General features: G+C 40.8%; 1 protein-coding gene across 2 annotated transcripts in view; it reads left to right on the top strand.

Moving 5' to 3' along the window:
• The window catches only part of IDE (insulin degrading enzyme), a 112,595-nt gene that overhangs the window by 46,297 nt on the left and 40,937 nt on the right, over positions 1-25,361 (top strand). For both annotated transcript variants that reach the window (XM_075534648.1, XM_075534649.1), the window contains exons 5-9: positions 16,252-16,374; positions 19,906-20,018; positions 20,819-20,981; positions 21,816-21,908; positions 22,621-22,712. In XM_075534648.1, the coding sequence (XP_075390763.1) occupies positions 16,252-16,374; positions 19,906-20,018; positions 20,819-20,981; positions 21,816-21,908; positions 22,621-22,712 (584 nt within the window). The remainder of the gene's footprint in view (positions 1-16,251; positions 16,375-19,905; positions 20,019-20,818; positions 20,982-21,815; positions 21,909-22,620; positions 22,713-25,361) is intronic.

The following is a 25,361-nucleotide window of genomic DNA, read 5'->3' as shown; positions in this document are numbered from 1 at the left end:
CTGTGCCACCCACCTCCTACTCCCATTTAAACAGGGGTCTAAGTGTTACGGAGCAGATCAGAGTTGTGAGAAGACATTAATCAGCATTTTGAAGGGAGGAGATAATAAGCCCAAGTATTCTGAAAGATACCTTCCAAAAAGTGCTTTTTAAAATGCTCACCAGAAGTGGAGCGATGGGTTAGGTCTTGGGCTACTAACCGCAAGGTTAGCAAATCAAACTTAACAGCCGCTCTGTGGGAGAAAGGTGTAGGCTCCCATACAGATTTATACTTTTAGAAACTTCTTATATAGAAATACTATGAGTCGGAATCAGCTCGATGACAGTCGTGAGTCCCTCTGCTCTCCCATAACATCCACCTCTACATCATATACCATGTGCTGTGGAAAGGCTATTGGAGATCATCAGATAAGACACATGTGGTCCCACTCTCAAAGATCACCTGGAAGATGAGGTGGGATGACAGGAAGTAGAATAAAATAAATGTGGAGGGCATTCTTGATTTTATAATTGTACTTTGCCTTAATTACTCAGTTTTTTAAATTTAGAAGTATATGTTTAATCTAAGTATTTAAATAGTACACAAGTGTTTTAAGTAAAAAAAAGTTTCTCTTCTACTCCTGTCAGTTTCACTCACCAGAGATAATCTTTATTAATAGGTTGCTACAATGAAAAAACAAACTATTAACCTACTTTGGGGATTATGCTATTGCATAAAAATAATTCTAATGGATTATTTTATGTACTTTAAATTTATGTGTATTACTTACGTTGGTTTAGGGTATGTTTTCAAAAGCCTTATTTACAGCTTTTCTTTAAGTCTAGGAACCATTCCATATCCAGCAGCAACCAAAGAAATGTAACTTGATGATAGTGGGTTTGGTTTTCTGGTGGCTTACATAGATTTGGGGTTTTTAAAAAATTGTAATTAAACCAAAACCAACCCCATTGCCATCCAATTGATTCTGAATCATGGCAACTCTGTAAGACAGAGTAGACTTGCCTCACTGAGTGTCCAGCACTGTGATCTACACGGAAGCAGAGCCCACAGCTTTTTGCCACAGAGAGGCAGGTAGGTTCAAACTGTTGAGCTAATGCTTAACCACTGCATCACCAAAAAACCCTACTCACTGCCATTAAGTCGATGCCAACTCTTAGTGACCCTGTAGGACAGGGTAGAACTGCCCCATGTAGTTTCCAGGACTCTTAACTGTACAGGAATAGAAAGCCCCTACTTCCTCAGAACGGCTGGTGGTTTCAAACTGGTGACCTTGCTGATTATAGCCCACTCTGTAACCACTGTACCACCAGGGCTCTTATTTGATCTTAGAACTGATGTTCTTATCTAGTGCCAAGGACTTTAAACCTAAAGGAAGCAGCATTCCTGAACACTGGTCCTTAAAATATCTCTGTAGTGTGGAATTGGCTGAAACATGATTTCTATAGAGAATATCAGTATATGTTGTATGTCAAGAGGGAATGTGAATTTAAAAAAAAATTGAAAAAGAGAAAAGAAAAAAAAAATTGAAAACCATCACATCCCTATGATGTCCTCAATAGTAGTACTTGTAGTAGGGTAGACCCTTGATGACAACAGTGCTGCTGTTGTGCAGAGCATGGTGGAGCTCCTTTTTGTGAGCTGCCTTTTAAAATAACTGGTGACAGATCAGCAGCAACTCATAGGAAGTATAAATTTTCAAAATTTATTTCAAAATAAATTTAGTGATTAAATTGAATGAATATTACCCCTGGTCACAATATCACAAGCGAGGAGCTTCTTTTTTATATTTTTAATCATTTTATTGGGAGCACTTACAACTCTTATCATAATCCATAGTATCAGGCACATTTGTACGTTTGTTGCCATCATCATTCTCAAAACATTTGCTTTCTACTTGAGCCCTTGGTATCTCTTCCTCGTTTTTACCCCCTCCCTCCCCAATTCCTCTCCCTCATGAACCCTTGATAATTTATGAATTATTATTATTTTGTCATGTCTTACACTGTCCAATGTCTCCCTTCACCCACTTTTCTGTTATCCATCCCCCATGGAGGGGGTTTTTATATGTAGATCTTGTAATCAGTTACCCCATTCTACCCCACCTTCCCTCCACCCTCCTGGTATTGCTACTCTTACCACTGGTCCCGAAGGGTTCATCTGTCCTGGATTCCTTGTGTTTCCAGTTCCTATCTGTACAAGTGTACATCCTCTGGTCTAGCTGGATTTGTAAGGTAGAATTGGGATCATGATAGCGGCAGGGAGGAAACATTGAAAAACTAAAGGAAAGTTGTATGTTTCATCCTTGCTACATTGCACCCTGACTGGCTCATCTCCTCTCCACAACCCTTCTGTAAAGGGATGTCCACTTGTCCACAGATAGGCTTTGGGTCCCCACCCCACACTGTCCCTCATTCGCAATGATAGATTTTTTTGTTCTTTGATGCCTGATACGTGATCCCTTCGACACCTCATGATCACGTAGGGTGGTGTGCTTCCATGTGGGCTTTGTTGCTTCTGAGCTACATGGCCACTTGTTTACCTTCAAGCCTTAAGACCCCAGACGCTATATCTTTTGATAGCTGGGCACATCAGCTTTCTTCACCACATTTGCTTATGCACCTGCTTTGTCTTCAGCGATTGTATTGGGAAGGTGAACATCATGGAATGCCAGTTTAATAGAACAAAGTATTCTTGCATTGAGGGAGTACTTGAAGTGGAGGCCCAATGTCCATCTGCTACCTTAATACTAAACCTATAAATATATACACATAGGTATATTTCCCCATCCTCATATATAAATATATTTATATATGCACATGCCTGTAATTAGACCTCTGTAAATGCCCTTTGCCTCCTAGCTCTTTCCTCTATTTCCTTTTACTTTTCTCTTTTCCCACTATCATGCTCAGCCTTCATTTGAGTTCCAGCATTGCCCTTGATCAAGTCCTACCAGGAATCTTACACCCTCCTTGCCACTGATTTTGGATCACTTGTTGTACCTTGGTCCCTTCCCCCATTTCCTTTCTCCCATCTCCCCTTCTCTCACTTCGCCCCTCCCCCCCAAACAATGGTCCAATTCTATTCATCTATGAATTATTTATCCCGCCTATCAGACATGCAGCTACATCAATAAGTGCAAAAACCAGGGAAAGTCAAATAAAACAAGAGAGGAAGTCAAAACCAACAAAACAGTAATATCAGAAATAACAATAACGAAAAAGAAAGCCACTGACAAAAAGGGAGAAACTGTGAGGAGGAGAAGAGCCAGTCAGGGTACAGTGTAACAACGATGGAACATACAACTTTCCTCCAGTTCTTTTCTTTTTTTTTAATCGTTTTATTAGGGACTCATACAACTCTTATCACAATCCATACATACAGCAATTGTGTAAAGCACATCTGTACATGTATTGCCCTCATCATTTTCAAAGCATTTGCTCTCTACTTAAACCCTTGGCATCAGGTCCTCTTTTTTTTTTCCCCCTTCCCTCCCTGCTCCCTTCTCCCTCATGAGCCCTCAATAATTTATAAATTATTATTTTGTCATATCTTGCCCTTTCCGATGTCTCCCTTTACCCCCTTTTCTGTTGTCCGTCCCCCAGGGAGGAGGTCACATGTAGATCCTTGTAATTGGTTCCTTCTCTCCAACCCACTCTTCCTGTACCCTCCTAGTATGGCCACTCACACCCCTGGTCCTGAAGGTATCATCCACCCTGAATTCCCTGTGCCTCCATCCCATTAGTTCCTAAATGCCTCCGCCCCACCCACTATCATGATCCCAATTCTACCTTACAAATCTGGCTAGACCAGAGGATGTACACTGGTACAGATTAGAACGGGAAACACAGGGAATTCAGGACCAGTGGTGAGATTGGCAATACTGGGAGGATGGAGGGAGGGTGGGGTAGAGAGGGGGAACCTATTATTATAAGGAGCTACACATAACCCCCTCCCTGGGGGACAGACAGCAGAAAAGTAGGTGAAGGGAGGTGTCAGACAGTGTAAGATATCACAAAATAATACTTTATAAATTATCAAGGGTTCATGAGGGAGTGGGGAGGGAGGTGGGAAATGAGGAGCTGATGCCAGGGGCTTAATTGGAGAGCAAATGTTTTGAGAATGATGAGGGCAACAATTGTACAAATGTGCTTGACACAATGGATGCAGGTATGGATTGTGAGAAGAGTTGTATGAGCCCCGAATAAAATGATTAAAAAACAAAACAAAACGAGGAGGCTATAATTAGTTTCAAGGTCTGTTTGTTGGCCTTTAGGAGTGTTTTCCCGTCAAGTCTGATGGGATGCCACACTCTGTCTCCAAAGTCTATTTTTGGTATTCCTGGGGGTTTCATCAGTCTGCTTACCTCCCCAGCGTGATGGCGCCCGACCATGCACTATTTCTGCACTGTGTCTGTCCCCCGTGGTGCAATGGTTCAGTGAGGGATGTCATGTCCTGTGGTGGGGCCAGCCCTACAGTCCTCTTTGAGGACCGTTATCTGCTCAAGCAGGAACATCATCATCGGGGCTTGGAGGGCCAGGATGTCCTCTCCTCCCTCTCCATCCCTTTGCGTTTCTCCCATGTGCTCTAATCCAACGTGCCCCTCCCCCCAGCTATAGCCCCAGTGCTATCCTCTGAAGTGCATTCTTCTGAGGGGGGAATGGAGGAGTGTCAACACAGTCGGGATTGGGGCCGGCCCCGAGGACCTATGTCGGTTCCCTGGTACATGCTGGTATGTTGTATTCACGTCTTGGCTCATCTGGTTGAAACCTGGTCTCTTTCTCCAACTGTGGAGATAGAAACAGTACTCTCCCCTTAGGTGAGTAGTGCCCTGCTCCCCGCCCCCCCCCCCCCCCCAATGTCTTTTTTCTTTTTTCCCTCTCTTTCCACCCTTTATTTAGTTGGCTGCCGTAAGTATCTCTGGATTGGGTTTGGCCCCTGCCATAGTTGCTGGACCTCATCCCAGGGATGTATGTATATAGTAGCTTTTCCCCTATGTCCCATTTTGTTTTGTTTTGTTTTAAGCTTACCTCAGTGGACTCATGTTGTACTTGTCCTTTTGTGCTTGACTTACTTCGCTTAGCATGATTTCCTCTAGTTCTTCCCATGCGGCAATGTGCTATATGCGTTCATCACTACATTTTAGGGACACATAGTACTGCATTGTATGTCTGTACCACAGTTTTTTGATCCAGTCGTCTGTTAATGGAAATTTGGGTTGTTTCCAACTCCTTGCAATTGGGAACTGTGCTGCGATGAACATTGGAGCACAGATGTCTGGCCGTGGTTTGTTTCTTGCCTCTCCTGGGTTTATGTCCAGTAGGGAGATTGCTGGGTCATACGGTAGCTCAGTCTCCATCTGTTTTAGATATCGCCAGATCGATTTCCGTAGTGGCCGTACATACCTCCAGGTCCACCAGCAGTGGACGGGAGTTCCGATTTTCCCACAGCCCCTGAAACTCTTGTTACTGTCTGACTGTTTGACTTGGGCTATCTTTGAGGGTGTTAGGTAGTATGTCATAGCTTTTTTAATTTGCATTTCTCTTATGGCTAATGATTGGGAACATTTTCTCATACTTATTGACCATTCTGATTTCTGCCCCGGTAAAACTTCTGTTCAGGTCCTTTGCCCACCTCCTCAGTGGGCACTGTTTTTCTTATTGTAAGGTTGCAAGGTATTGTAGATTTTAGTAATAGGGCCTTTATCTGATGTGTCATAACTAAAGATGGTTTCCCAGTCTATGGGCTGTCATTACTTTTTTGGTGAATTATTTTGATGTACACAGGCGATTTATCTTCTGTCAATTTGTGGCTCCTCTGTATTTGTATCCTTCCCTATTTCTGATAGTCTCCTGTGCCAAAGTTCTCAGGTTTGTCCCAATTCCCTCATTAATGGCCCAAATTGTCTTGTTTTTTTGTTTGGGGTTTTATCTCAAGGTCTGTGACCCACTTTGAGTTTATTCTTGTGCATGGAGGGAGGTAAGGGTCTACCTTCATTTTTCTGCAGGTAGAGATCCATTTTTTCCAGTACCACTTATTGAAGAGAGCATCTACTTCCCATTTGATATTTTTGGGGCCCTTATCAAAACTCGTATGCTGATGTTTTTATTTCTGGGTCTTGAGCTCTTTTCCATTGGTCTGAATATCTGTTGTTGTAACAGTACCAGTACCACAGTGTTTTGACCACTGTGGCTGTGTAATACGTGCTAAAGTCAGGTAGAGTAAGCCCTCCCACTTTGTGCCCAAAACAATCTTAAGGTATCCCAGAAGAAGATTTCAGGAGTGATGGACAAAGAAGAATGTTGAATGGCCCTATTTGAATGGGTGGAGTGTGAGGACATGTTTGTTTTCATAACTACTAACAAGACTAGCCAGTTAGCAAAGTATGAAGTAATATAAATAGCTAATTGATGGGTGAGCCAGACTCAGCACAAAAGTACAGAAGGTACAATATAAGTAAGGGAAAACATACACGCTAATAGAGGTTTTATACCTTTTATAAAAAACAAACAAGTTTTATATTTGTTAATTTCTTACATTGGAAATACTCTGAGTGTATCCTTGGTCTGAAATTCCTGGTCCTTACCAGCCACACAACTACAGCCAACTATTCCACTGGGTTTTTCCCTCTCTGTTAACTTTGCCCACTCCTCCAGTTTCTTGTCATCAGCCTTACTCGGGTTGATTTGGTCTTCAGCTCAACGGGCCTCCACTTATGTGGCATACATGTAAGTTCATCACAGCTGGATGCCAGCACACAAACATGTACTTGGGCCTTTCCTAGGTTTCCTCTAGAGTGGATGCTTTTCAGAACTTTTTCAGAATTTGTACTTAACCTATGCACGTCATACTTTATTCCTTTGGCTGAAATTTTGTTCCAGTTGCCACCCCCAGTATTGAAAATGAGAAACATAGTTGTCTAAAGCTTTGACAGCTTCTCAAATTGTACATTCTGTGCTGTCATGCATGAGGGTGGTCTTCAGCACCTCCAGTAGAGCAGGTAAGCCGTCCATTAGCCCCAGGCAGCACTGCCTTCCTTTTCCCTAGCGGGGCCAAAGCACGAGTGCACTGCCCTTGCCTCCTCGAGACTCTGCTTCGCGATGCGAGGGAGCAGAGAAGGTGTCAGAAATGTGTACTTCGTTCTGTTCTCTTTGCTTGACCTCAGCTGCTGCCGTCAATGTGAACCATTTTGCTCATTATGGAACTGTGATTTTAAAATCATAGTGTCAGGGAAAACCTGGGTATTTTAAAGCAAAAAAAACAAGCACTGGATTGTTTGTTTTAAGAAAACTATTACAGCTAGGTGAAGTGCTCTCCTAAGGTTGTTTGTTCTGAGAGGCACTTTGGGTGTTAATTGGTCACTTGATAGGCCTGTCTTTTATTTGACTGATGTAATTACAGGGAATTGGTTCCTTTTCAAGTTTGAAAAGTATCTAATAGTCTTAGTCTGGGGGTTCTACCAGTCTCTATCAGACCAGTAACTGGTCTTTCTTATTTTTTTTATTTATTGGTCTTTTTATTATTAAAAATTTTGTTCTGCATTGTTCTCCCAGTCTACTCAGGACCTTCATGTGATCTTGAAAGTCCCTGAAGGTAGTGTGGCACTATCTAGTTCTTTTGATTTCAGGCTAGTAGAGGCTATGGTTTGTGTGGTCCATTTGTCTTTTAGATGGATTCTTTACTTGGGTCTTTGATTTTCATTTTCTTTTCTTTTTTTTTTGAGAATTCTCAGATAGTATTCTTTATTGTGTCTAATACAGTAAGTACTTTAATACATGTTATTAGCAAACCTGGCACCATAAACAATATAGCCTTAATAATAGTAACACTAAGCAAAACTTTGAGGAGGTTCTTGTCTTGAAGTGTCACAGGCCAACAGCTGCTGAGCGAGCTGTCGGACCCGGAGAAGTGGCGCAGAGCAGTAGTCTCGTGCGTGCTGCCGAGGGAGCACGAGCAGCAGTCTGTCAGAGAGGTTTTCGTTCTCCTTTTAAATGAGCTCATGATTGGGGTCTGCGTTGGCTTTCTCCCCTATGTTAGTTTCTTCATTCTTGATAAACTGAATAGTTTTTCATCACCCTCTTTTCAGCTCCCTTCCCACACCCTCTTCCTTTGGGAGAAAAAAAAATCTTGTGGAATAAAAGTATAAGCAGATTAATTTTTTAAATTAAAGTTAGAGTAGGAAAGTGAAAAACTTAGTTTTGATTATTCTTTGCTGATCTGTGTTATTGCTCTAACATAGTCCCAGAGATACCATGGAGCAACTGGGTTGTATTCAGCTGCGGAGGAAATAGAAAAAGGAAGTCGAGGAACAGTGCTTGAGAAACAGAGAAGCCATGCAGGCGCTCCTTATTGCGGAGGTGGACTGAAAGACAGTGGGAGGAGGGCGTGTCGAAATAGAGGGTGGAGCTGTATTTCAGGTAGGGATGACATTGTCTTAATTGTTGTTTATTCTGGCATGCGTGTAGCAGGTACATAGGATTATAGCAATCTTGATTAGGGTGTTACATGTGAGCCCAAATGAGAAAGGTGGTGACATCTCCTTGAGCCTTGGAACTCCGTCCGACAGGCTCCGCTCTGCTCTGTCTTCTAGGGTATTGATGGGTCAGAATCCAGTCCATGGCAGGAAGGGCTGGCAAAGGACATTGGAAAATAAGGTACTTAGAGTTGGGGAGGCCAGGGACATTCAGCACTTCACTGGTGCATCCTCCCAGGTTTGTCGTTCTGAGCTCCTTCTTAATTATCATTGCTGTATTTTTTAATGTACTGTTACTGTGGTACACACTTTACCTGGATCATTTAATTATCACAATAACCCCAACAGGTAGGGGCTCTTATTATCTCCTTCTTATAGATGAGTAAACTAAGACTTAAGAGGAGGTAATTAAATTCCCTGGGGCCACTCAGCTTTTTAAATGTTGGAGTCAGGATCTGAGCTCATAAAGTCAGAAACCAAAGCTGACACTTTGAGCCACTACTTGATTATGCCTGTTTTAAGGTTCTCTGGAATTGAATCCTCCAGTATCTTAGAGGAGACACAATTTGAATTATTCCTGAAGGATGAGTGGAAGTTTCTTAAACAGAGAGAGCCATTTTGGGGAGCCGGGGATGGCGTGGGAAGGGCTGGGGAGGGTGACCTGGAAGAAAATGATATTTACAGTAGGCATACTAAGTGCCACACTTTGGATAGGTGGTCCACATAGTATGCCTCATTCAGCCTTCACCGTCATCTGACATTTCATCATCCTCCTCAACAGCCGCGGACGCCGGTAGAGAATGGTTTGACAACAGCTTCATTGCATTTTAGGGAGGCTGAAAGTGGAGCGGTGGGTGGTGGTAGAGCTGTCTGGGTAGGTTCTATGATACCAAGCCTGTCCGAACTAAAAAGTCTGTGTTCTTTGGGTAACCCCAAAGCAATGGCAAGGGAAAGAACCAAGGAGTAAGCCTGGAGTGTCTTGGAGAATATGAGTTAAAATAATTTGGTTATAATAGAATATCTTTGCAAAGTAGGAGGAAATAGCAGGAACAATGGATTTTTGAAGCAAGTGTGAACAAGAGGATAGTTAGGAGTGGTATCTCATCCTAAGATGAAGATAATAGTACACAAAACGTAATGTTTTTTCTTTATCCTTTTAAAAACCCCTTTTTAAATGAATAAATCACAAAAATAGACAAAATACTGTAATAAATACTATCCTGTGGAACAATTCTATGCACACAATTTGACAGCAACTAACAATACCGTATATCCATCACTCGGCCTCTGATCAATCCTGTTCCACCCACGTTCCCACTCACTCTTTTTTTCCCCTAAAGAGACCTCATACCTGGCATGTAATTCATAAATAGTTAAGTATATATCTTGTTGTTGTTAACTGCCACCAAGAAAGGTCCCCAACTTGTCTGAGTATGTTTATGGCAACTCATGTACAATGAACAAAATGCTATCATCATCCTCATCATTAATGTCAAATACTGATTAAATTTCTAGATGTTTCATATATACAATTAATACTTTGTAAGGCTATTTGATTTAAGGTCAACTAGTAAGTGAGTTGTATACCTTTTAACTCTTTTTTTTGCATTTTATTAGGGGCTCGTACGACTCTTATCACAATCCATACATATACATACATGAATTGTATAAAGCGCATCTGTACATTTTTTGCCCTAATCATTTTCAAAGCATTTGCTCTCCACTTAAGCCCTTTGCTTCAGGTCCTCTTTTTTTTTTTTTCCCTCCCTCCCAGTTCCCCCCTCCCTCACGAGCCCTTGATAATTTATAGATTATTTTGTTTAACTCTCTTTTAATCTGTAGATTCACTCTTTGTCTCTTTCCCTGAATCCCCCCCCTTTCTGATTTTTACTGAGCAATCAGAATGTTTGTTATGTAGAATTTCCCATGGCCTGGATTTTGCCTATTGCATCCCCAACAATGTAGTTTAACAGATTCCTCTGTTCTCTTTATCTCCACGAATTGGCATTTGGCTATACATGAGGGTCTTTTTGTTCAGTAACCTGCTGCCGTACAAAGCCTGGTGTTCTTTTCCAGGGAATGGTCTCTCATGATAAAACACCTCCAAGCTCATTGTCAACAAGTCAAGTCTGACTCACAGCGGCCCCGTAGGAGAGAACTGCCCTGTGGGTGTTCCAGGATGTACATCTTCATGGAGCAGGAAGCCTCATCTTTCTTCCAAGGAGCAGCTGGTGGTTTTGAACTGCTATTTTTGTAGTTAGACGCCCAATTTTTAACCCCCTATACCACCAGGCGCCTTGAAGAACCACTAGATATTGCCAAATTGTTAGAATGTTTGATACAACTTGAATTTGCCCAAGCAGTGTCTAAATTCTAATTTCTCTACATCCTAACTTACATTTCATGTCACCAGATTTTCAGATGTTGGTTATTTTAGTTATGGATATTACTAGTTTCATACTTTAATAAGTTTTCTAATTTAGTGTAAGCTTACCAATGTTAGGAGAAGCAAGTGGACCTAAGCTAAGTAACTTGTGTACTGTCATCCCATTAGAAGATGGCCGAAGTCCATGCCTGTTCTGCACTTCCCTACCAGGAGGTCATGACAGTGATGGTAACACTGTTCACGGAATAATTTAATTATGAAAATTTGTGCTTTATGCCCCGTTTTCCTTTCATTTCATCTATTTCTTGAGACTCGCTTAAAAATAGAGAAACAGAGGAAATAAAACTTAGCTAGTCTTCCTGTTTTTAGTAAACACGTATTAAAAGGTTTGCTTCTAGAGGATTAAGCTTAATAATAAGCCTGACACTTTGGCTCATTTCTAGCTAGTGTTTGCTGTTTATTAGTGTCGTTGAAAGCTAACCACGCGGGTCTCCGGAGAGTGGAGAGCATCCTCCTGCTCTTCCTCATTAAAGGATGGCTCACTGTGTGCTTTGCTCCCAGGTGGACTACATTTCCTTCTGTCATACATTAGAAAGCCGGAAAATATCCGAGCAGCCAGAAAAAGTGACTCTTGGTTTTGTAGAGTGCTAATCATTTCTGGCTACTATGCACTTTTCAGACAATGTGGTTGAGGCCCCATTGAGCATTTTGGCCAGAGAACCAGTATCTTTAGATTGTCATGGATGAGACAGGTAGCTGTTGACGATATTATCTTTGACTCTTTCGTCTAACCTTTTGTTGAAGTATAATAAGTATACTGAAATGTGTGTATGACTTTGATAAGTTAACTTCATTTTACTTCTGAAGAATCCGTTAAATGAACATATCACTTTATTTATGTCTAGTATAGCTCAGTGAATTTTCAAAACTTTTGCACATGTTGTTAAACCAGCACTCAGTCAAGAAACAGAACATGACCAGCCCCTCACTGGCCATCTTTGTGTTCCCTTACAATCACTAATCACCTGGATTCAATAATAGCATGATCATGTTGAAAGAAAACTTAATTCTCTAAACGTGGGTGTCACGGTGTATTCATCTTAATTCACAAGTTGTGAGAATCTGAAGTTGGCCTTGTAATCTTTATCTGACTTTCAGTAGGCCCAGATTAGTTTTATACAAGTGAAAAGGATATTGTGTATAGTCTTTTGTGTTGGTTTCTCTCATTCGTCCGTAAGAGTGTGAACTCACCTTTATTACGGGGAATGGGGAATTGCTCATTCTCTTCGGTATGTAGCGTTCATCGTGTCCCTTTGGTTCATTTTAGCAGAGCATTCATTACCAGTGGTCCACGTCTGTCTAGTGTGTGCATTCCTGTTTTATTCTGTTTCAAAGACACCTAAAGTTAAAGAGTAAAGGATTTCCTCGTGGCATATGGGCTGCTAACCACAGGGTTAGCTGTTCAAAGCCTACTAAATGCTCGCCCGAGGGAAAGATGAGACTGTCTACACCATAGAGATTCATAGTCTTTAAGGCCCTATAGAGCACTTTTCAACCTAGAAGAATTTTAAGTGCTGGTTAGAGGTCATAGTCTTGGTCTTTGTGAACTTTGAATTAAGATTATCTTTTGTTTTCCTAAACCATATTGTAAATGGGAAAATCAGATCACATTTAGACTGAAAATCTGTTACCAATTTACCACTTTCACATTGATGGTCAGTCAAACTTAGTTGTCTCCATGTGCTCATCGTCCTCCACACAGTATAGGAGCTTAGCAGTGTAAAGCAGTAAGAAAACGCTTAAGGGCATGTCCTTCTGAAGCTGAGGCTTTCAGAATCTTTAGTAGAAAATGGGAGGCACTCAAATTTCAACTTGATAGGGAAGAACATCGAGCAATTGTGTGGCAAATGCCCTCTTGCCCCCGACTGAGGAAGAAGAATTCTGCACCTTAGAAAGGTCTTGAGCCCCTCAGGCAGAGTTGAGGAAGTATGTCAGGACCTCAAGTAGAGCAAATCGGGAATTGAATTTGATCTTTAGTAAGATGTTGAGAGTAGCAGTCAGGAATCTAAGAAGCCCCTCCCCAGAAGAATCCCTAGAGAGGACAGCACTGACTTACAGCCCTGGGAGAGTGGCAGGCCTGCCCAGACCACACGGGAGCAAACTAAGAAGCAAAGAGAGAACGAACCACATCCTGGCCCACCAAGCCTCTAGGATGACACTACTGCCCCGAGCAGCCAATGCGCAGAGAAGGACCTTAGGGCCGACCTGACACAACAATGCTACAGGGGACAGCACCAGAGATACAATGCCGGAATTGTGCCTGGTCTGACCCACCCACATCTGGGTGAAACATAAAGGGAATGCAACAGAGCCGCAAGGGGAACAGACCAACGAAGTTTCCAAGGAATCCCCAAAATAGACTTCTGATTCAGGGGGCAGGGCTTGGTGGCACCTTATCAGACCAAATCAAAAGACACTTAAAAAGCTCAGCAGACAGACCTGGAACTATATATAGGCTCCCACCCCCCCTCTTTTTTTCTATGTTTATCTATATAAGATAGGCAGGATATACAATCCCAAGGAGCAAACAATTGGACCAACAGTTCCAGGGGGACATGGAGAGGAGGGGGTGGGGTAAGAGGAGGGGAGGGACCAACAAACTCAGGAACAAGGGAACAACAAGAGAACTAAAATCAATGAAGAAGAGGGGATAGAATGTGTGGTGCACTTTGATCAAGTGCAATGTAGTCAGGAGGAATTATGGAGAGCTGAAAGGCCAAACGTGATAGTGGGAGAGGAGGAAACTAAAAAAATATACAGGAAAGAATTAGAAGGTAAAAGATATTTATAGAGGTATAAACGTAGGCATGTACCTATGTAAGTATATTAATATGTAACAATAGGGGTATAGGTCTGTGTACATTACGTTAAGTATTAAGATAGCAGACGGATATTGGGCCTCTACTGAAGCCATCCCTCAACTTAAGAACTCTTTGTTCTAATAACCTGGCATTCTGTGAACCTTCCTGACATGATCACTGAAGACAAAATGCATAAGCAAATGTGAAGACAGCTGATGGTGCCAGCTATTCGATGATGTAGCCTATGGGGTCTTAAAGGCTTAAAGCTAAACAAGTGGCTGTCTAGCTGAGAAGCAACGCTCACATGGAAGAAGCACACCAGCTTGTGTGATCATGAGATGTTGACAAGATCAGTTATTAAGCATTGGAAAACCCAAAACAATCATATCGATACAAATGAGGAGGGTTGGAGTGGAGACCCAAAGCACATGTGTAGACAATCGGACATCCCCTCATAGAAGGGTCACAAGGAAGGGATGAGTCAGCCAGGGCACAGTGTAGCACTGGTGAAACACAATATTCCTCTGGTTCTTTGAGACCTCCTCACCCCCCATTATCATGACCCAGTTTTACCTTAAAAAACTGGCTAGACCAGAGCATGTACGTTGGTACAGATAAGTGCTCTCGGGACATGGAATCCAGGACAGATAAACCCCTCAGGAATAGTAATGGGAGTAACGATACCATGAGGGTAGGGAGAGGTGAGGGGAGAAAGGGGGAACTGATTGCAAGGATCAGTGTGACACACACACACACACACACACAGTCATGAAAAACAGAAATGTGGGTGAAGGGAGACATTGAATGGTGTGAGACATAAAAATAATAATTTATAATTTATCAAGGCTTCATGAGGGTGAGAGGGTGGGGGAGGGAGGGAAAAGGAGGAGCTGATACAAGAGCTCAAGAGAAAGCAAATGTTTAGAGAATGATGAGGGCAACAAATGTGCTTGACACACAGTGGATGTATGTATGGATTGTGATACGAGTTGTATGAGCCCCCAATAAAATGATAAAAAAAGAATACTATGCAGCACAGGCCCACTAAATTCTGAATATGAGATCGCCACCTAGTGGCTTTTCCTAGATACCTAATTTTGTCAAGCGGACAATTGATCTTATCAGCCATTTAAAAATGTAAGAAAAAAAAATAAGTAACCTCATCAAAAATACATCTTGTCATAGTTCTGTCTTTGTCAGTGATGGAAGACAAGAGCCTGTTCAGTCGTGTAAGCAGGACCAATAGTGACAGTTATTAATGTTAGAATTGTTGGGTATTTTTCGTCAAGATGTAGTTTTTCAGACACCAGTCATTGGAATTCCATCTTCCAGCCCCTAAATTGCATGACCTTTACTAGAAAGGTAGCAGGTTTGCCTACTTGTTTGTAATGTGCATTTTTCACCCCAATTCAATTGGTTTTTAAAATTTTAGAAGCGAGCTCAGAGTGGTTCAGTATATGTAGCATTTGAAGTTTCTAAAAATAGCGTTGCATCCTATTTTTACCAGTCTAGATCAAACCCATGAGATTTTACATCGCAAGTTTAATACTTCCGCCATAAATAGAACTTTCTTTTTGCCGGTAACGTGGGAAGTTCCAAATAGTCTCTCAGTGACCCTGTTCAAGTAATGTGGAGCCCTTACGGAGTTTTTTTAAACAGCTCTTATGACAATCCATACATCAATTTTATCAAGCATATTTGTACATATGTTGCCATCATTTTATAAACCTTTACTTTCTATTTGAGCCTTTGGTATCAACTCTTCTTTTTCCCCTTCTTCTCCCCTCCCATCTTCTTGATAAATTATTATTTATTTTCATGTCTTACACTGCTGTCTCCCTCCCCCCACGGTTTTTGCTGTTCGTCCCATTCCTGTTCCTGAGGGGTTTCTCTGGCCTGGATGCTGTGTGTCGTGAGCTCCTGAGTGTACTCGTCTGCATACTCGGGTCTAGCCGGAACTGAAAGGCAGGACTGCAGTCGTGATGGGGAGGGTCAGGAAGCCTCAAAGAACCAGAGGAATCTTGTATGTTCCACCGGTGCTGTACTGCACTGTGGCTGACCCATCCCTTCCTGGGACCCTTCTGTGAGGGGATGTTCCATGGTCTACAGATGAGTTTCGGGTCTCTGCTCCGACCCCACTTGTTCTCAGCAATATGTTTTTTGTTTATTTGGGGTGTTCTAATGCCCGTTACCTGATCCCTTAAAGATCTCATGATTGCACAGGCTGGTGGAGCACTGAGGGAATTGAAAATGAAAACTAAGTGTCAGTGGTGCACATGTGGATTCATTTTGTCTTATAAGTGCTCATAATCTCAGATACCTCACAGGGCTTTTAGGTATAATTCTTATAGGCCACTTTAAGTTCCGTAGGAAAAACTATAGTTTTTAAAAGTTACTAGTTTTCACTGTTATCCTACTTGTGTTCAAACGTATTTGACAAATTATGTATATCAGTTGAACCTCTGTAGCAACTAGAAAACTTTAAATCACATTTTTTGCGTTTTTATTAAATGCTGCTTTTCCCCTCCCTCTCAGGTAACAAATATACTCTAGAGACTAGACCAAACCAAGAAGGCGTTGATGTAAGACAGGAGCTACTGCGATTCCATTCTACTTATTATTCGTCCAACTTAATGTCTATTTGTGTTTTGGGTCGAGGTAAGCATCTTTAAAATTTCATACAGTTGAGTAAGTTTCCCATTTTGGTTTTATCAAAGTATTTGAAGAAGTTTGTAAAATACAGCCATAGACTTTGAAAATAACATATTTCTTGGAAAATGTGGTAGAGATTTTGTTTTTATTTTGGGTTCCAAAAAATTTAGGTGATTTTAACTGGCAGACCAGAAGAACAAATAAATTAGTCATAGTGACTATAAGCACATAAAAGGAAGAAGTTGAGAATGACGAGGACAACAGATGTACCCATGTGCTTGACACACGATGGATGGATGGATGGATGGATGGATTGTGATACGAGTTGGACGAGCCCCCAATGAAAACATTTTTTAAAGTAGAAAAGATAGATTTGGCCTTAGAATAATTGAAAACTGGAAACAAAATGATAAACTGGAAAAGCTACTTGGAACATGAAAAAGATTTGCTTTTTAAAATGCAAATGAACCAGTTATGCTATATAATAGCCCCCTGGGGGTTGTGTTGTTTTGCTATTGGTGGTATCATTTGCTCTAATTTCTCTAGAGTAGTTTAACAAGATGCATCACTCTTTAAAAAGTACACCTAGAGTTTTGTTTCTACCAATAGAAAATAGTGGAATAATCAGTTCAAACAGGATTCTCTCAGTGTAGTAAATACTAGTAAGCATTTAGAAACTATGTAAAGGTCCATTAACAGGAGGTTGGTTAATTATTGATAACTGTAGGCAACTATTTATATTTTAAATGGTAAAAGAAGGTTGGTAAGAGGAACCAGGATATAAAATGGATCCAAGGAATAAGGTTACTTTAAAAAGAAAACAAAACACACTTTAGAAGCGTGCATGCTTGTATTGAGAGCCCAGTTCTTAGGAATAGACTCATAAGCTGCATTTTTCCCTCAGTCATATTTGAGATAAAGCGCATGGTTTCAATAAGCAGTAGTTGGGCAGGTACTAAAGGCAACTGATGAATCAAATTGAGCCCTGCCTTCTGACGTTCATGAGTGAGTGGAATCGACGGAGTAAGTGTCTGAGAGAATAGGTGGTTCAATTCCCATCTTCTGCAGGCCACTGCCTGCCTGTGATGAACCCACTGGCCTTGATGTCTTTATTGTCCAGGGGCAAGGGGAGGAAACAGGACCTCTCGAAAGATTCATAGGTAGTTGCTTTCTTCACCTGGAGGGCCATGGAGGAAGAATACCCGGGGTGGGGGGGGGGCGTCTCTGCAGTTTGGTTGCTGTTGTTCACCCCTGCAGTCCATCCATTACTTGGACACTTGGTACATGGGTGCCGGCAACTACAGACCCTGGGATTGCCAAGTTCTGGTGATAGGATGATACACGAGGCTGGGTCCTTAGCTCATAGCTCAGTGGGAACGACAGACTGCACTATTGGTCAGCTGCCCGACTGAGGGAAACCTACAGTGTTTTTTGCTTAGAAATATTCAAGAGGAAAGGTATAATGTGGTAGGACCTTGCTCTAGAATAGGGGTCCTCACACTTTTTAAACAGGGGCCCAGTTCACTGTCCCTCAGACCCGTTGGAGGGCCAGACTATAGTTTAAAAAACAACTGTGAACAAATTCCTATGCACACTGCACATACCTTATTTTGACGTAAAAACAAAAAAGGGCAAAAACACCTGGCCGGCCGGATAAATGTCCTCAGTGGGCCGCATGTGGCCCTTGGGCTGTAGTTTGAGCACCGCTGCTCTCAAGGATCTGGCTGTCATCACTACTTCAGGGTGACAAATGTTTGTTGACTGCCTACTTTATTTCATGTCACAGGCACAGGAGAATGTCCCATCTGTACAAAAAAATCTATGATTTATGTTACTCCAGATATGACCCTTCCCTTCCTGAATTCATTTATCATATATAGCTTTGGACACTTGTGGGTCCTTTCTACATGTAAAAATATATATGTCATAGAGGTAGGTAGGTGTATTTTAAAAAGTGCTATTGCCACAGTACATTTTGTACAATAGACAAGTTCTTCTGAAATAGTGATTAAATATTCTCTGGAGCATTTGTGGGAAATGTTCAAAGTGGGTCATGGGATAGCAGGGGAAATTTCTTACTTGGTTCAAATGCTGACTGACATTCATAAGTGATGGATGCTCATACCATTTGTAAGTAACTCATATTTTAGGGGGCAGAGTCAAATGAGTAGTTATCTTGGTAATTAAAATGTTTTTTTTTATATTTTCAGAGTTGTAGTAATACATACACACAGGAAAAAATTCACCCCACAGAAAATGAGAAGCACACACTTCCTCGCTCCATTTTATGCTTGCTCTTTCCACCTTAAGCCGCTTCTTACTGTACTTTCAAAATAAAATTATATTCATATGCCCTCATAAGGTTTTATCTTTTAAAAAGAAAATTAGGTTGTAGTTCATGCGTTGTTTTGTAGCTTGCGATTTTCACTTGCTAGGACTCTCCTTTTTCTCCATTCTCATCTGTACGCTGTAACATCCATTGATGGATGGCGGGGCCCTTTCTGGGGTTTGATATTGTAAGCAGTGCTGCAGTCAACATCTTCCGCGTATCTCTTTGCAAACTTTTGCACTTACAGCTCTGTAAAAGAATACATGCATCCCCTTAAGTGACCATGCAACTGTGTCAACAATCGTATCTTTTCCCATGATTTTGGCACATTATGGTACTGAATCATATAATGGGAAACTGGAAGAGGCTTGAGATCATCTTACCCAATTTCCTTGTTCCAAGGAGCTGGAGTGGTGAAACCATTTGCCCAAGTCATTGGTTATCAGAGTTGGTTAGTGAAGCTGAGTTGAAATCCAAGCCCCTAAGTGGGATCCAGGATTCTATTATAATTAATTTGTTAGCAGTTCAGTATGTGCCTGTTGAGAATCCTAAAGTTAGCTTTCCAGCCTTAACTTTCCTATTATTGGTTTTAATACTTGTTTTAAATTTACTTTATTTTTTTAATCATTTTATTGGGGGTTCATACAACTCTTATCACAATCCATCCATCCATCCATTGTGTCAAGCACATTAGTACATTTGTTGCCATCATCATTCTCAAAACATTTGCTTTCTGTTTAAGCCCTTGGTATCAGCTCCTTTTTCTCCCTCCCTCCCCTCTCCCCTTCCCTCACAAACCCTTGATAATTTTTTGTTCTGTCTTACACTGTCCGATGTCTGCCTTCATCCACTTTACTGTTGTCTGACCCCCATGGAGGAGGTTATATGTTGATCCTTGTAATCAGTTCCCCCTTTCTACCCCACCTTGTTTTAAATTTATTTGCAAGATAGTCATGAAGCAGTTTTTAACAATAAGAGATTAGATGTGTGACGTCTACTCACTTCCGACATTGCTTATTGGCCTTACAACTTATATAGGTGCTGTAGAATTTAACTGAGTGGTTCAACTGTATCAGATGTAGCTTAAAAATTCCAGGTTTTCGTTTCAATAGTCTTGAAATTTTCAGTAGTGCCTAGTATCTTAAAGGCTGTGTGTCATATGTTATATATAGTTTAAGTTCTGTTTCCATTGTCTGCTTTTCTTGTAGAATCCTTGGATGACTTGACTAATCTGGTGGTAAAGTTGTTTTCTGAAGTAGAGAACAAAAACGTCCCATTACCAGAATTTCCTGAACACCCTTTCCAGGAGGAACATCTTAAAGTAAGTGCATGTATTTGTTTTGGTATTTTCTTTCTCTCATTTACAGACCCGATGTATCCCAGTTTGCCAGGGAGTAAGGAACGCTGGTGGTGCTGTGAATTGGACTGCTCGCCACAAGTGGGCAGTGGAAATCCACACAAAGACAGGCTACCTGCACCTGCAAAAATGTAACGTCTCCAAAGCCCTGTAGAAGATTACTTGTGAGCCACAATTGACTCATTGGCAATGTTTGTTTTTCTTTTAACTAGAGAGTAGATGAAATATTTTGGACATTTTATTACTTAAGTAATTCTTAATATTCATCTTGATAATTGAATCAAATCACTTTCACATCTATTAGGGTTATGTACCACCAAAAAATGTCAGTGTGTTCTGATTAGGCTGCTAAAAGTAGTTTTGGCAGCTGTGACTTGGACAGACTCTAGTGGCTCTCATCTGGTACAAAACGCCTAGCATCCAGAACCACTGAGCTGCATGGTCCAGGGAACAAAACGTAGGCTTCATACCAGCTGTAATGAAATTCCACTAAGAAAGAACCAGGGCGATTTATTTCTCTGGTTGGTCTGATTTTCTCTGGCAACTGATTCCTGTATTTGAAATTCTTCCATAAAAATTAGTATTCTCCATAGTTTGTATATAACAAAAAGTTTTATTGGTATGTAACTCACATCATAAAATTAAATAGTTCAGTCACATCAAAAAGAGTTGTACATTAATCACATAATCCATTTTAGAACATTTTCATTTTTATACTCATTACATAGCTAATGGCTTTTAATTTTTTCCCTCCTTTCCTGCAGCAACTTTACAAAGTGGTACCCATTAAAGATATTAGGAATCTTTATGTCACATTTCCCATACCTGATCTTCAGAAATACTACAAATCAAACCCTGGCCATTATCTCGGTCACCTCATTGGGCATGAAGGCCCTGGAAGTCTGCTCTCAGAACTTAAGTCAAAGGGTGAGTACGTCTTTTGGATACTGGCTTCTGAGAGACGAGCCCTGCCACGTCTCTTCATTCTGGCCTTCAGCTTCTTCTACGTATTTTCTTGTGAAGGAACAGTTTTGAATGGGATTATTTGGGTCAATAGTGCAGTGAGATGGCGGTAGTTAGCATACTTTTGTTTTTTGAAGTTTTTCATACTTTGCCTTTTAATATTGAGTAGCCACTCTTAGCTATTTCAAAAGGGTGCCTGTTTAGAACGAGAAGGAAAATAAAAGCTCTCATTGGATATTCTTTACTGTCGATGAAAGAAGATTAGTGGACTGTACTTCCTTGCCTACTTTTATTCCTAAGCCAGGTGCTATACTGCAAAAGCTGTGAGAACCTCAGCTCAGTATGACTGCCTTATTTTTCTGAGTCTCACAAGTTTCCCGCCTTTGACAGTCTTACCACTTTAATATGTTCATAGGGAATATGTGAGTATTTTCTAAATATTCCTAAGACCAGTTTCCACCGTATACAAGTTCTGGCTTTTTCTGGCTTTATTGTACTCAATTCTAGTCAGTGGATGATTTCCAAGGCCTCTCTTAACTCTGACTCCTTGTTTTCTTCCCTAACGCTGAAGCACATTGTCTATTCTGATTTGAAAGCTAATTTGATGAGTCTGAAGGAAAGCCCCCAGTCCAAAAAAACCCCATGCGCTTTCTGCAGTGCCTGAAATGTTTCTTCTTAACTGAGCTTTCTCTCTCTGTCTCCATTTTTTCTATACAAAGTCCATTTTGATCCTTTGGAAACATACCGTACGATGTTAATTCCCCCTTGTTAATACGCTGACTTCCTTGGGCATTGCAGGCTGGGTAAATACTCTCGTTGGTGGGCAGAAGGAAGGAGCCCGAGGTTTTATGTTTTTTATCATTAATGTGGACTTGACTGAAGAAGGATTGTGTAAGTACTGTTTTTAAATGAAATTTGGCTTTCTATGATTTTTTAAAATCATTTTATTAGGGGCTCATACAACTCTTATCACAATCCATACATACATCAATTGTGTAAAGCACATTTGGACATTCATTGCCCTAATCGTGCTCAGAACATTTGCTCTCCACTTAAGCCCCTGGCATCAGCTCCTCTTTTTTCCCTTCTCTCCTTGCTCCCCTCCCTCATGAACCCTTGATAATATATAAATTAGTATTTTGTCATATCTTACACTGTCTGACTTCTCCCTTCACCCATTTTTCTATTGTCCATACCCCTGGGAGGTTATATGTATTCTGTGATTTTTTTTTAAACTTCTTTACTGTGGGTCTGTTTTGCATTGAAAAGCTATAAACACAAGTTCACACAGTTTATCCATTGCATTTTTTGTGTATAATTTGGCCTTCATTTCATGAATAGTTTCCCATCCCGACTAACTGATTATTACATTGCACTTGTAAACTGTGTATTTTTCTCATTCATCTGTTCACTGCCCTAAGCCCCTTCTTTCACATATCCCTACACCCAGAGGGCCAACTGTGTGGGACAGCCAACAGCAGTCTCAGGGCGCTGAGGACTTCACGTTCTCAGGGAAACCATCTTCCACTTAGCTGACTTGGATGTAGGCGGGTGTGAAGGGTTGGAGGACTGCCTGGTTTTGAAGTGTGCCCCTTTTTTCCAGTGCACGTTGAAGATATAATTCTGCACATGTTTCAATACATTCAGAAGTTACGGGCAGAAGGGCCTCAAGAATGGGTTTTTCAAGAGTGCAAGGTATCTTTGTTTCACCAGAATTGTTCTTAAGGAATCTATTAAAAAAAACAACTTAAATTGTAAAATTTGTAATGTTTAATAGCAATATTGGGGCTTAGTTTTACTAGTGTGATTGGCTACCCTGCACATAATTAAGGAGATTAAGGCAGCGGTTCTCAACCTGTGGGTTGCGACCCCTTTGGGCGATGGAACAACCCTTCACAGGGGTCGCCTTATTCATAACTAGCAAAGTTACAGTTATGAAGAAGCAACGAAAATAATGTTATGGTTGGGAGGTCACCACAACATGAGGAACTGTAATAGAGGGTCGTGGCATTAGGAAGGTTGAGAACCACTGAATTAAGGCATCATGTGACCTTATTTTAGGGCAGACAAAGGAAGAAGTTGGGTTATTTAGAAGAAACCTTGAACTGCCCTATATCAGGCCTTGTATTACTTCCTACCTGAAAACTGGATGAGCCTTGGGATCTTCATCTGTTGATAAAACCTATAGCAACCTCTCAGAATTATTTTATGTTTGAGGGGTCTTAACAAAGTTCATGGAAAACGCATATTATGAATTGCTTCTTGGCTTGTGTATTATGAAAGAAACTATCCATGGATTTCATTTTTTGCACCAAAATAAACTCATTCTAACTTGCTATAAAATGTTTGATAGGATCTAGTTGAAGCATTATGAAAGCTACGACATGGGTTTGAAAAGAGCCTCTCAAAGACAACAGGAAGCTTGAATGGAAGAATGAGGAACTCATTTACGCTTCACAGTGAATCTGTGGGGATAAGATTTCTAGAGAAATTTACAAATGGAAAGCTCATTTTAATAAGTAATGAGCTCTTCATGCCAGTAGCAGCCCTGCAAATATGGTGAACATTTCTAAACCCATTGAACTTTCTATAAGAAGGGTGGAAAAGTACAAGAAGGGCAAAAGATTCTCTTTTTACGCAGAGTGGATATGATGGGCAGCCTTCTGGAAGAACCCTGTGTTGAGACTGGAATACGTTGAACCAACTGCAGATCTAAGCAAATATTGGCCATTAAAAGCATTTTGAACTGGGAGGAGATAATGAGCCGAGTAATCCAGTTAAAAGCTTCATCATCTTTTATTAACAGTATAGTAAAGTCTTGATGTTATGTTCACTTAAAAATAATGATGAGATAATATTGAAGATGAAACCCAAAGTGTAGGCTAACCATCCATCTCAATTTTCGAGAAAATAATTAATCTTTGTGCCGTAGGCGAAGAGGACCAACAGTTAGTAGCAGAAACAATAGCCAGCGCCCTGTGGGTGGGTAGGCGCCATCAAGTCAGCTCTGACTCTTGGCGAGCCTGTGTGCAACAAGATGAAGCGCTGCCTGGTCCTGCCTGAGCACTTGTGAGCTGTGAGCCTTTTCTTGCAGACACTGTGCCAGCATCCTAGAAATCAGAATTGGTTTTGTTTATACAATTTTGACTGAAATGTTAAATTGAGACATCTTTCAGTTTTGTGGGTACCCAACTGCACCCAGATCAGCTACAGACAAGCAGAGCTCTCAATGGAAATTTTTGAAAATGTCATCAAGACCTTGAAGCATGTTTTCAAAGAATTGTTGCAGGAGATGAAACATGTGAAAGTGTCTAGTCAAAAGCAACAGGCGATGGTAGCAAGTGTTTTGGGGCTGCGCAAGGCATTTTGCTTGTTGACTTTCCAGAGGACCAAGAGACAATAGCATCTGCATGTAAGTGTGTTTTGAGAAAGTGAGACACTGCTTTAGCAGAAAAACACCTACAGGTTCACCAGAGTCCTCTACCAGGACAATGCTCCTGCTCAGTCCTGTCATCAAGCAACGGTAATTTTTAAGGGTTGCGACGGGAAACCTACAGCCCTGATTAAGCGGAGACACAGCTTTCTAGTCCCATAAAGAATTCGTCTCAGAAACCCAAAGGGGCAGTTCTACCCTGTCCTATGGGGTCACTGAGTTGGAACCAACTCCATGCCAATGAAGTGCGGCTTCATTTTGTTTTATCCATAGTTCTTCAATTAATATTTTAAAATTGCATTGACATGGTCATGGTCCCAGGACCCTCAATTCTTTAGGGGTGTACTAAATTACCTTCATTGCTTATTACTTGTCTTGACCTTGATGAAGCTTAAGTTAAGGAATATATTTTATCTTTTAGTTCTACTATTCCATGAACTTTTTGAAGACCACTTATATGATTCTGATTTTATTATTGCTTATGTGGGGGGAAATTACCTATTGTTTTTTTCTTGTATAAAATAAAGGGTGTTCTTTCAAATTTTAAAAGCTTCTTTAAAGAGGGTTTTCACAGATATGTACTTTATATTTAAGGCTTATCAGGATTCAGAAAAATACATTTAGTATGAGAGCCATCCTCTTTACTTACATAAACATTTAAAAATAAAAACTCATGAAAATTATGACAATAACTTGTTGACCTGGATGCAGTTCTCTGAATTGGTCACCAATGCCATCACCTATGAAACAGGTGGATCTCACATGATTTTTCCATACAGTTTCCCTAATTTTTTTTTCACTAAGTTATAATAATTTAGGGTTTAGAATCATATTCCTTATTTGTTATTTTTATTAAAATCACAACCTATTCTATTATGCTTTGGGTTTTAGGCCTAAGGTAAATTGATGGG

Source organism: Tenrec ecaudatus, chromosome 16 (assembly GCF_050624435.1).
Source record: "Tenrec ecaudatus isolate mTenEca1 chromosome 16, mTenEca1.hap1, whole genome shotgun sequence".
NCBI classification, from domain to species: domain Eukaryota; kingdom Metazoa; phylum Chordata; class Mammalia; order Afrosoricida; family Tenrecidae; genus Tenrec; species Tenrec ecaudatus.
Note: the sequence above shows the minus strand (reverse complement) of the source record. Positions and strands in the feature narration are given on the sequence as shown.